We start from the raw sequence: 13,757 nt of genomic DNA, 5'->3' as shown, positions 1-13,757 counted from the left end.
GAGCGATGGCTATTAATTTTTTAATAAAAAAATTGGTTTGTTGACTAAATTTGCCGAATTTTCGTTAAAATTTCCAATATAAAATTTGTATTGTTTTCTGCCAACTTTGCCAAAAATTGCATAATAATTATTTTTACAATTCGAACGTTTGCTTTCTGTGTTCTCATATAAAAAGTTTTCATTATGGGAAGGCTGTTATCAAATCGTTAAAAGCGATAAGGTGGCTATTAATTTGCTCACTTTAACAAATTTTTTTTAAAAACAAAGTATTAATTCGATAATAACAATATTGTCGGTAAATTACAAAATTTCCTGCAACGAAATTTCTTGAAACTTGATTTCTTTACTTATAGTAGTACTCAAATTGTTATACGAACAATATTGTGTAACAGTTCACAATAGTATTCATAAAATTTAATTTAAATAAATATAATTATGTGGAAATATAATTTAGCGGTAAAATTGTACATACAAATTATTTAATACATACAAATTATTTAATTTTAAATTAAAAACGTCGTTACTTATTTGTAAAAATAAATAGAAAATTACAAAAACGTAATATTTTTGTAAGAATTTCAAAATGTTTTCTTACTATCACGTGTAGATTATAATTGATAAATAGATTGCAATCGAGTGAATTTTTTAAAATTAATTTATTCTTTACAAATTTATTCGGTTCCGATTCCTTTCGTATTGGCAATTTAATCGATTCCCGCTTTTTAAAAAACGAAATTTTTTCTATTATCTGCATGTTGCGTAAACATCAAACATAAAATATTTTTCGTCATTTCGACCTGAATTGCTTTGTAACAATAAGAAATGCATTTTATTTGTAAAATTTAAAATTACTTTTAGCCATACAATCAAAGAAATTTTTTGTTTTTCCTTATTTTTCAATTATTTCCGATTTTGGATTTTTTTATTTATTCAACAAAGCATTTTCATTTCTCTATTTCTGTCAATAAATATAGGAAGATCGCTATATAATGTAAACTTTTCATATTTTGCATATAAAAAATAAAAAATAAATAATAAAATAAAATAAAATTGTAATTCATAATAAAGATTAGTAATTAGAAAAAAAATTTATTACAAAATAAATGTTTAAATTGATTTTATTACAATGCTCATTCTAAATACAAAAACATATTATGTGTACATATGTATGTATCTAGGTAGGGGTATAAGTGCACATAAGTAGAGATATTGACATAGTAATAGAAAAAAAACCAGAAATACTTACAATTACAGTGTTGATCTCATGTGCCGTGTTTTTGTTATTTGTTATTCACATGCGATTCACGGTCAAGGTTTTCAAACGCATAATTTTTTAATTTCATATAATTAAGAACTTAAAGAAGTTAAATTTTCAATATTTCATAAAAATTCTTATTGGCTGAATCATTCATTTAATAACAGACATAATTACATATGTACATATGTTTTAAATCCGCTATTATAAATATAATGAAAAATATTTCCGCATTAAAACAAAAAAGCACAAATGTGATTTTTTTGTTGAAGTCCATTTGCGATTCGTATATTGACTATTGGTATAATAATGTTAAAATCCACCTGTGAACTTATGGAAAAATTTTAAAACTTTTGACAAGAAAAATAATTGTATACGTGTATGTAAAGTGTATAAAATTGATTCAAAATATTGCAATACACAGCAATAAACATGGCAATGTACAAGAAAACATATTATGTAAGTATAAATAACGGAAAATATGTACGTACTCCACGGGCACTCTTCTCATTACTTAATTAATTACATTGTCGGTATAGTTGAAATTAACCTTGAAATTCAAATATTAGAGGATTAGACTTTTGTTTTTCATTTGAAAATTTCAAGTCGTCTGCCGGAATAAATGTACGCAACTATATTCCACTCAATTACTCGTTTTAATAATTACTCGTCGCATATTTGGGAGTATACTCACGAGCATTTAGAATGTTATATGCCTTGCAATTGAACTCTATAAATATTTCATACAAAATATCGTTACAAACTACCCGAAACTTCTACGGTCATAGAAAATATCGTTTTAAAAAGTATTCAAAACTTCCACAGTTAGACCAGTTTAGAGTGTAAAATGTTCCCTTACATTAAATTTAAGACTGGCAGGTATTTACTTTATACTAGGCCGTAAAAAATTATTGTTACATAAATGTTTGCTTAACTTGATAGCAAATATTATTGAAAAGTAGATGTACTAACTTTTAAAGTAGGTGCAAAATAATAAAATTAAATAAATTAAAATTTTTTTCAAATTCTTGTTTAGTTATACAATAAATAATTTTCTTATAACAATTGTTCTACCATTAAAATAAACATACATATGTATATGATACACGTAACATAAAATGTCTTATAATTTTCACTTAATAATCAAAAATTTTAGAAATTACTAGAAAGCTTTTTTAAATTGTATGTAACAAAATATGCATTAAAAATTCATGTTAAAAATAACCTTGCAAAATTAGTTATCTTCAACTGTAGTATACTTCGTCCATACAGCAGGCATTAAGGAAAAACTTAAATGCATGTTGTTTATTTTATCATTTAATAAATCGTTTCAATCATCTGAATACATCTATTTAATAAAAAGTGCACGTACATCTTTTTATAACAATCTATAAATCTATTATACAAAATCTATATTTGTATAGGATTTTATTAGAATCTAATTATGTATGCCTAGTAGCTTCCACATATTTCTTTTTTCTTTTGAATTAATTACAAATGAATAAATCATAATAATTTATGCTTATAAAACAGTTCATTAGTTGTACATTTGAAATTTTTAACATGTGTATATTAACTTTGACATATGGAAACAGTTGGATATCTGTATAATCGAAAATTGAATTATCAAACACGTGTACACGGGCACACATTTACATAATACATATTATTTTCATTTTATATTTATGTATACTCATATGTACACACAAATATTATAATTCAAATTAATTATATAAATATTGTGAACTGTGTATTGACAAATAAAAAGAAATTTATAAAACATATTGTGAATTCAAATCAATACATAATTTATAAATAAATTAGATTCATCAGAAATTATTACAATTATTCTAAAAAAAAATTACATTCTATTCCAGATAACTGTTTAAATATTTCATTTTTAATTTATTGCATACATACGTACATTAGCACGTTTAGTTTTATATGCGCAAATTGAATTTATTCAATCAAAACTCAGAAAACGAAAAATTAATATTTTTAAGTATTTTCACTTTTCCGTTATCAATAATCAAATATGCAGCAACAAAGCTGTATGCATATATACATTTGCGGTAGCACCATTTAATTCTAACAAAATAAATATTCTAACAGAATGACGTTTTTAGACTTTTGTCATACTATTTATATGATTTGAGCATTAAAGACAACGTCAGTTTGACCTGGAAAATATTGAGCATATTTGTCTGTATACCAACTACGGCGCATGTACACTAACGAAAATTTAAAAAAATTAAATCGAAATTGACAATTGTTACGTTTTATATTGAAATTGGCATTCTTTAATATTTTGCTTCTCGAAAAATTAATTCAATTTTATTTCTGAAACTTTTCAATAATACGTAATAATGTGTACATAAAACCCAAAAGTTAAGCTTCGTATAAAAAGATTTTCGGCGAAGCGTTAGGCCGGTCCTAAAAAATCAGTTCGCTAAAACAACTCAAATACGCAAGATGCGAACACTTACGAAGTATATACTGACATACATATATGTGTATGTATCCTATTATGTGTATGTAAATTTCAATCAAAAAACTAAAATCAAAATTTTGAATTTTATACTCGTATCTTTATTTTAACTGATCCTAATTTTTGACACCGTTAGATCCATTATTCATAGTATATTTTCGATGTCATGGACACTTTCAAACAAATTAAAAATTAATGAAAATATATAAAAAAATCTATACTTGAGCAAAATGTGTTAAAAGTTAAAATACCAGAGGATATGAAAAGTATAATACTTAATTTTGCTTCATAACACTCACCTAGTTATAGTCATTATTTCATTAATCATTATTGGATTAAAAAAAATATATGTCAACAGTTTTGAATAAGACAAAAATTTATTTTTAGTGACAAAAGCTATTGTGAATGAATTTGTTTTTTACTTTCTTTTACATAAAAATTCATTATGGGTCATTGATTTGTGCCGATCAGTTGATTTAATCTCTGATTTATTATTTTTTGATTTGAAAATCAAATATAAATTGTCAGATTTTCTAACAATGAATTCAAACAAATTGATGTGATCTATGGAGTATAGAAATCACTAGACAAAAGCGAAAAAAATGGCGATTTTTACAAATTATAATAAATTCCGTTTTTTGAATATTTTCAATAAAATAAAATAAGTAATAAAATTGCATCAAACCAATGATTTCTAATGTAGCACTTTTCACTTCAGCAAGTAAAAAAAAATTCTTGTAAAAACAATCTAGCTATGTACTAAATGTAGTTATTAAAAATACAAATTTTTTTCAATGATTGCATACATTTAAGGTGGGGAAATGTATGAAATCTTTGATATACAAAAAAATTTCAAGAGGAGCACATAACGAAAAATTCAAGAATAACATAACCAAAAACTTAATAATATAAACAAAAACTCAATAACATAAACAAAAACTCAAATTCAACAAATTTCGTGAGACGATAACTTGAGACGACGTGAAAGTGAACGATAATAAATAGTTAATAATTTAATGATAATAAATAGTTAATTCTAACGAAATAAACTATTTATTAATTTCCAAAGGTGCTAAAGTTTCAGACTCCCAGAGAAAAATTTCTGCAGATATGCAGAAAAATTTCTTCTACGTATATAAGTTTCTAGTAAAGATCTATGTACATATACCATTTCAGCTTTCTATCTTCAAGGATATAGAAGTTTTTTAAACATATGCACGGACAGACGGGCAGAGTGAAACTAATAAGCACATTTTTTCAAAAAATCTTTTGAAAAATGCTGAAAACGAAGTATTGCTTAAACTGTAACATTTTTAATAAAAAATAACAACAAACAGATGAACTTGAACTTAAAACTACATTTTTTTTTTCGTTCTATTTTTTCTTCTTTTTTTTCGAATAGATGCAGATACACTTTTATATTTTTAATGAAGAAAAAAAGTAAAAGTATAAAAATTATAAATTGCATGTCAACAAAAGCAAAAACAGAAAATATTAAACCACTCATTTTCATATTTTATTTTTGTAAAGTCAAAATGTATAAAAATAGATTTCAGTCCAGTTCAACACCATGTACTCAGTTATATAATATTATGCATCCGTCATAATAAAAATGCATTACATCACAGAATTTGAGTGCTGCAAATGTATCCATAATAAAATTGTAGATTGAATTAATTTTTGCGGAAGATATGACACAATTTAATAATTAAATTCTTCGGGAACTTTAATAATATTTACATGTAAGCATGCCACACTACTACTAGGGGAATACATGCGATATCTTAATGAGCAAAAACAACTTAGTATTCCTATATAACTCGTTTATATACATACATACGCTTTTATTTGTTGTAAAGTAAATTGTAGTGCTCTTATTTAACAGTTTGTTCATATTAATAGAAATACAGTGTACCCTTTTAGGAATATATAAAACTCGTAAAATTGAAAACTTTTTACTATATAGATCACTATGTAGATTGCAGTTAGACTTTACACTACTTAAATTATTATTGATGCAAACCTCCACTGAGCCGTACACTGAAATAAACTATTGGATGAACAATTATCTTGTCTAAATTTTGAAGCGTTTTAGAAAGAAAACTTTTTTATGATAAATCTTTTAAAGCAATTCAGTAAATTTAAGCGCCTTATTAACGTCTAAAATAAATTTAAAAAGCCTTATTTAACCGAAATCAATTTGTTTATATTCAAAGTCTGTTTATATTTCGCGTAGGGAAAAAAACGTATGGCGATAATAAACCCTTAGGCCCTTAGGCCTTCTAATTGACCCGTAGAATTTTTTATGATACATATCCCCATTTATATTAGCACTTTATCTAACAGCCTTATTATTAAGATTAACTTTTGCATAATTGTTTCGTTCATTGTTTGTGCAAAAACTCTTTTGAAATCGATTTTAGAAATCTCGTTCATAATTTATTTTTATTTAAAAGCACTTATATGTATCAGCTTACTTATTCACATGATTATATGCAGTTAGACTAGAAGGGATTACCCTATTATTGTTTATAAAATTTGTTCTGTCCAATCAATCACCTGCTGAGTGAAATTATACTTTTAATATCAACGCTTATTAATGTAAAAAGAAAAACTACACAAAATGAGTTCGTGATGTAAAATTACTTTTTTTTATATTTTCACCATAAAATTATAAATAATAAAAATATATAGAGCAATTTAAGTTGCCGGCAATATGCGCAATCAGATATTGTAAAAGCTATTTTTTTGAAAAACAAATGTTCTTTTTGAATTTTATGCATCTCAGATTTAAAATAATATTTTATTAAATAATATTTTCAGTTCAAAAGCAGATTTGAATTTTTTTTAACATATTGGTATAGATTAGTTTTATTTATTTACAAAGGGGTTAACCAACATTTTGACGAAAATCGAGCTTTTCGGATAGAACATCATTAAATTTCATATATTTTCAACTGTGATTACTCTTATAACTAGAAACTTAATAAAAGACGAAATTGACAGTGCACATAGTAGATAAGTAACAAAAAATTAATAGTTTTACAATTTGTTAAAGAAAAAATATGTCACAATGCAAATGTAAGTTGACCCCTCTGACCACTTACCGCTTCAATTGTTACGTTGAAATTCAAAAAATTTAACAAAAAATATGTCCAAAAATTAAAGTCAATAGTATAAAGTATATAGCAAACACACTATAGAAATAGTAAAACTGGGCATACTAATTTTTTACAATACAAACACATTATTTTTCAAAAATCTTCACCAATTTTAGAATATAAGTAGTCTTTGTTAAAAGTAAGATGATAATAAGTTAATATGAGAATTTAACTTTAATATTGCGACAACATAAGCATTCTTATGTGTGGACGTTATGTAAGGCATCTAAACAACATTAATTTTTTATAATGTTGAGTAAATTTAACACGTTTAACTACATTTTTTAAAACCAAAAGGAATTAAATTTTACTACAAATTTTTTGAAATAATTGCTAATACATACACAACTTTTATATTTAAATTAATTTAAAACTTCTGTTTTTGTCACGTTCTGTGATATTTAAACAGGTCCTTAATATTATCACACATTTTATGATAAAATTCTATTCAAAATACTTTGTTTCTATACACTAATCAGACAAACAACGAAATGTATACTTAGTTTTTGTAGAATAGAACTTAATAAATAGAAGAAATCATTTATTTATACATTAATTTGTAACTTAATCTCAAAAACTTAGAATTTATGTAATCTCGTACACATAAATATATATTAAGATAATATTTTATTATTTTTTATTAAAGTATCATTTCATTTAATAATAATATATTTTCTTTATATGAAAAAATTTTTTGGTTGAATAAATACTAAATAAAAATTAATTTATCAAATATTTGTAATAGAAATTTTAATGGAATTTCAGCATAATTAACTCTTTTAATCTTATATGATTTTTAAAATAAACAAAATACATAATTATAAATCTTATACTTACATTGTATAATTTGATCCATACACAAAAACAAAGTGTAAATTTTATATATGATTCTGACGGACAGAACTGAAACGAAATTGAAATTTTATCTAATAGAAATATAGATAAAATATTTTACAATAATTTTGCTATATGGGCTGAAACTTTATTTGAATAATGTAAGAGCTTAACACTACAAAGCAGAAGAAAACTAAGATAAGACAATAACAGAAGAGAGATAAATAAATAAATAAATAAAATACGATCATAAAACTAACAAAGAAGTTAGACACGCGCCTTTATATACTTATTGACATAGGTTTGTTATACGAGTATATGTTGTTGCTTTATACGTACGTTTTTATGCAACTTAGCATAATTTTTTGTTTTTTCAAAATTGAAGCATATTTTATAACGTAGACGTCTACTTACTATTTTCAGTCTAGCAAAAATTAAATAATCAACAAAATATAATTATGAATCGTATACATACGTATGATAATACGTATGTATAATACATATGATAAATTGTAATTACAACTCTTATACTACTACTCGAATTTCATAAGCTTAGCGTCTACACATTAAATTACAAAGCAAATTAAATGAAAACAAAAATATTAAATGTTTGGGCTATTTTTTTTTTTTTTGTACTTATAAAAATTTTTAGGCAAGTAAAATAAATTTTGAATTAAAATTAAGAAAAAAGCTAAGTCAACTTTTTTTTAAAAACGTGCTCGTTTGACATCAAATAGCACCTGGTAAGTTTCGTTTTTAAGTGAAGTAGCAGGCTTTTTTGTTTGTGCGAAATTAAATTAAAAAAAAAAAACACTTATAATTTATGGATTTAGATACAAGATTAGCTTTATTATTCATTATAGCGTTTTTTTATTATATAAAATAACATGCCCCTGTAATTTACTTTCACATTTGAATTCTTAAAGAAAATTAAACACGTTCTAAACTTGCATTGTTTTTGAAAATTAGTTGCAGAAATTTGTTATCTAAACTAAACTCATAAGTTGAATTGTGTATTGATACCATGCGGCAGTTTTAAAGTCAGACAATTATAATTTGTTTGAAATATATTTATTGCAGCTTTAGAATCGTTTAAGAAATATTTAATTTTGCAATAATAAATGGTGAATTGTTTCGAAGTCACATATAATTTTGTGCAAAATTATATTCGTGAATAAGATGAATAAAAATACCATATTTTTCTTTGATCTATTCAATATTGTTTGGCTCTTCTTCATTCAAATACTTCATTAAGTAAAATATTACAAATTAGTTATAAATATATGGAATAAAAATGCATCTTCATATAATTAATCCCTTTTCGAAATACCAAAAATAATCGAAAATAAAACAGAATCTAATCAAATGCAAATGAAGCGTCAACTGCAGTTATTTAGCAATTCGAAACTACTTAATTGTTGAATTCTCAAATTGACGTTAAGACCTGCATATAGATACTGTTTAACAGTACTAATGTGACAACACTTTTGACTGTAAAAATCTACTTAGTTACTTTTAATTATTTAGGTACTGGCAATATTTCAAATAAGTCTGAATAACATGTGAAAAATTTAAATTTATTTTATATTATCGCAAATATTTTTAAGAAATTGTCATATAAAAATTTATAAAACCATACAAAACTTTTAATGTTTAAAAAAATATTACATAACAAAAATGTATCAACCCTTTTAGGGTTAATTAGATACTGAAAATATTTTGTTCTTGTAAAAATTAAAATCGAAAAATTGAAAAAATAAAATTGTGCAAAATGAATTAAAAAAAATGAATTTTTTTTTTTGTTCCAACTAAAATTTGTTTTTTTTTTTTTTAAACTGAAATAAAATAAAAAAGGAAAATAATTTTTTTTTCGTTTGCAGCCATATCAACGGTCGGGTGACTGAATCACAAATAGATAAAATTAATATAAGTAAAAATACAAAAAGAATTTATAAATCTGTTATATTGCAAATTTTATGACAGATTTTTGTACATGCAAAGCAAAAATATCTTTATTAAATTATATATTTATGTTTATATATATAATATAGAGGTATAAAAGAGCTTTATATCTATATTTTCAAAAGAAAAAAAGTATAAAAAAACAAAAGAAATTAACAAGGGATCGCCAAATTTTTCGTTTAATCAACAAAGCAAAGATGTGAACTACTCGCTTGAAAGTCACTCTATATATATAAATCCTTCCCAAAAAAATATCAAAAACAAAAGAAAAACAATATAAAACATTTAAAGCTTTTTATATAGGGATAAAAAAAATCCAATTTTACTTCTATACACACACAATTAGTGCATAACAGCGCATAAATACATACGTAATTTAATTGTACAAAAATTACGGGATATCAACAATAAGAGCGGAACGCCCCGTTATTAAACTTAAAAAGATAAACAGCCCATGCAACGGCAATTATATTTACATATAAATAAAAATATTGAAATATTTTTTTTTTTATTTTTTTAATTGAAAAGTAATTTACGGTAACGTTAAATTTACGTTATATAAATTTTCGTACAAATACTCGGTATTTAGTTTTTTTTTTTATAAAAACTATAAAAATTAAATTATCGTTTAATTATCGTATTGTATAACAGTAATAGTATAATAATAAAAACGTTATATAAAAGTAATTTTTTACATTTTTTTTACTTCGGCAAGATACTTTAATATTATATACATTCGTAAATATATTTATATATTGTGTATATAACAGATTATTTTAAATATTTATTTTTTTCTTTCTATGTTCGATAAATCATTATCAATTTTTTTATTAATAAAAATATATAGAAGCATATATATATATATATATCTTATTAATTTAATTATAGTTATAATAAATTAATGTGTGAATAATCAACACATTATACATATGTATATATATTTATATAATTAATTTTGACAATATAACACAAAAAAAATATTCATTGTAAATAAATTAAATTCAATTCCAATAAAAAAATAAAACAAGTACCAAAAATTTGTATTTAATATTAATTTAAGTGCATATATATACAAAAACAAAAATTAGAAATAAAACATTTATGTACATATAATAATTAAAAATATAAAAAAAATTTATAAGAATTAATTTTAATTATTGTTATTATTTAAATAAAATAATAATTAAATTAAATAAAATTATATGTACATAAAAAATACATGTATATATAAATATATACATAGAACCAACAGTATTCCAAATATTCAATATTAAAATACAATAAATATTCATAATTAGTATACATTTATTTATTAATTTTCAATTATAATTAAATTAAATGTAAAAAGGCTTTAAGATATTCCAAAAAATATATTATATAGCAGTATATATATATATATATATATATATATATATATTATTTACATATTTCAATTGATAGGATTAAACGACATTTTGATTGTTCTTTAAATCCACACTAATAATACAAATAAATAAATAAACGTACATTATACATTTATTTTTTTTCAATCTGATAATTTACAAACTTATTTTTGTAAATAATTAAACGCGCACTTTATTTTATATAACAATTTTATGATATTATTATACTCTAATTAAAAAAGAGATTAAAAATTAAATTTGTACATTTTTTTTTTTTAAATTATTACTGAAAAAAAAACTTTTTCGTTTTTTTGAAATTTCGTTAAAATTATAAAATAAAAATTAAATAAAATAAAAAATGCCTCTAATTCCAAACGGTAGTAAAGACGGTAGTAAGAATGGTGGGGAAAGTGGTAGAAGTGGTGGGGAAATTGACGGTGGTGGCGGTGGCGGAGGTAGTACCGAAAGAAATAATAATATATTTAAAAATAATTATGATAATAACAGTAGCGAAATTCCAACAATAATAACGGGTGATAAAAATTTCAAAAACAGCAGTAATAATGGAATACCGGGATATTATACACCAACAGATGATAAATATAAATTATTTACAATATATGGAAATGGTGAGTTTAATTTGTTCTCTCTCTTTCTATTAATCACTATATACAACTTTTACACTTTTCTTTTTTTTTTCTCTCTTTTTTTTAAGTATAAAATTTTTATCAATTCTGAACTTTTTATATTTTATTTATTATTTTTTATATTAGTACATACAAAAATAATGTTATATTTTTATTTTAAATCAAAAATACTCTTTTTTTTTCTTTTTTTATTTATTATTATCTTTATTATTCAGATATTTAATTTGTTATAATAAAATTATTCAGTGTTATTAGAATTGATTTTACTGCTTCAGTATAAGTCGGCTACTGCTTCAATCTAAATTAAAGATTTTCGGAAAAAACCAAAAATTTATGCCGAAATTTATATTCTATCCGGCTCAAGAAACTGGAATTTAGGGAAAAAAGGAAGAAATAAATATTTTAAAGCAAGATTGTGAATTATGTAATAAAATTCTCTTTACTCATCATTGAAAGTGAAAGGAGTTCCATATGCCTCGACAGTGTACGAGGTTTCCTTGTTTCTTTTTCAATTGTAATTCTCTTTAAGTTTTGACTTTTAACTTTTAAATATCTACTAACATTTATAAATAACCATATAAAAACATGTATTTTTGAAAAATTTCTGCCTAGCTTTCAATTATTCAAAAGTCAAACTTTTAAAACTAAACATCTGTTAATTAAAATCAAATATTGATTAATACTTTTTTTCAACATCTTGTTTAGGCAAACTTATGTAAATTTGGCTACAGCCAAACGCAGTTAAACACGCCAAATTTTTTGGAATCTTCGATTTCGAATAAAACATTTATTACAAACGAAATATTTGAGGATCTTCGAAATAACTAAGATTAACTACTTTATGTAATCTGCTTCAAACACAATCAATATATGATTACATAAGACTTGAAACTGCTCATAAGTATATATATTTTAAAATTTGTTTATAAATTCAAGATTTTGTCAAACTCAATTATCATTTCTGAATCAATTGTAAGGGTTTATACTTCTATGTCGAAAATATCAAAAGTAAAAAGAGTTACATATAGATGATTGTAATTGTGTTAAACTAGTAACACTGATAATAGTCATATTTTTAAACTTTTTAATATTATTATTTTTTTTACTTGAATTTAATTGGAAAAACAAATTATATTATATAAAACCATAATTACACTAAGCATCACACTTTATTACACAAAACTGTTATACTACAATATAAGGCTTTTATATTTTGATAGAAACACACTATAAAACTAGATTGTAAATATTATTTAAAAATACATTTAAAAAACTTATAAACTTACATACATTCACATATATTGTACATAAATAATGCATGCTTACATTAATTTTGTTCTTTTTAAGGGTGTTTAACACTCCTATTCAATTTAATAATAAATTTATTAAACGTAAAAGTGAAATTTCTAATAAATTTATTCAGAAATTTCACATTTACGTTCCGAGCTACATATATGCTATGCTACATAACATTTGAAACTTTTTAGAAATACACTTTTCGGGTAAATTAGAACGCAAACGTAGTACCAAAACTCTTTTAAATTTCAAATGGTTTTTAAACTAACTTAATTATTTAATTCGATAAATAAATATTAACTTGTAAATTAAATATTCAAGTAATAGAAAAAAGACCAAAAAATTTGCGTTTTTAGACAGATTAAGAAGCTAATTTTGCCTTTTCATGCAAGGAATGACTATAACCAGTGACAAAATGGGTAGCAAAACACGTTAAAAGAATTCTATTCAAATATAAATTATGCTGACGTTTATATTGTTATACCAAAAATCAGTAAAAGAAAATAACAAAATACTTTTGAAAATTCAAAAATAAATTTACATAATGTTATTAATTTTAAATAATTTATTTTGGATTGTATAAAAAAATTTGCTTTTTAATAATTTCTTCGACAAAATGCAATGTTTATTGTTTTGTACATATTATGTAATTATGTAAATAATTTTGCATTGCGTACTGAAGTATGTACACCTACATAATGTATAGACGACTCTTTACTTACATTACTTATG

General features: G+C 23.0%; 1 protein-coding gene across 3 annotated transcripts in view; it reads left to right on the top strand.

Moving 5' to 3' along the window:
* The window catches only part of LOC129619137 (solute carrier family 41 member 1), an 85,303-nt gene that overhangs the window by 57,490 nt on the left and 14,056 nt on the right, over nt 1–13,757 (top strand). The window contains exon 1 of one of the 3 annotated variants that reach the window (XM_055534228.1): nt 11,243–11,711. The exons of the other annotated variants lie outside the window; for them this stretch is intronic. Within the exon in view, the coding sequence (XP_055390203.1) occupies nt 11,441–11,711 (271 nt within the window). The 5' untranslated portion in view covers nt 11,243–11,440. Of the gene's footprint in view, nt 1–11,242; nt 11,712–13,757 lie in introns of those variants that run through there. 3 annotated transcript variants of the gene reach the window in all.

The sequence above is a fragment of the Condylostylus longicornis genome, unplaced genomic scaffold (assembly GCF_029603195.1).
Source record: "Condylostylus longicornis isolate FDR11 unplaced genomic scaffold, ASM2960319v2 ptg000010l, whole genome shotgun sequence".
NCBI lineage: Eukaryota > Metazoa > Arthropoda > Insecta > Diptera > Dolichopodidae > Condylostylus > Condylostylus longicornis.
Note: the sequence above shows the minus strand (reverse complement) of the source record. Positions and strands in the feature narration are given on the sequence as shown.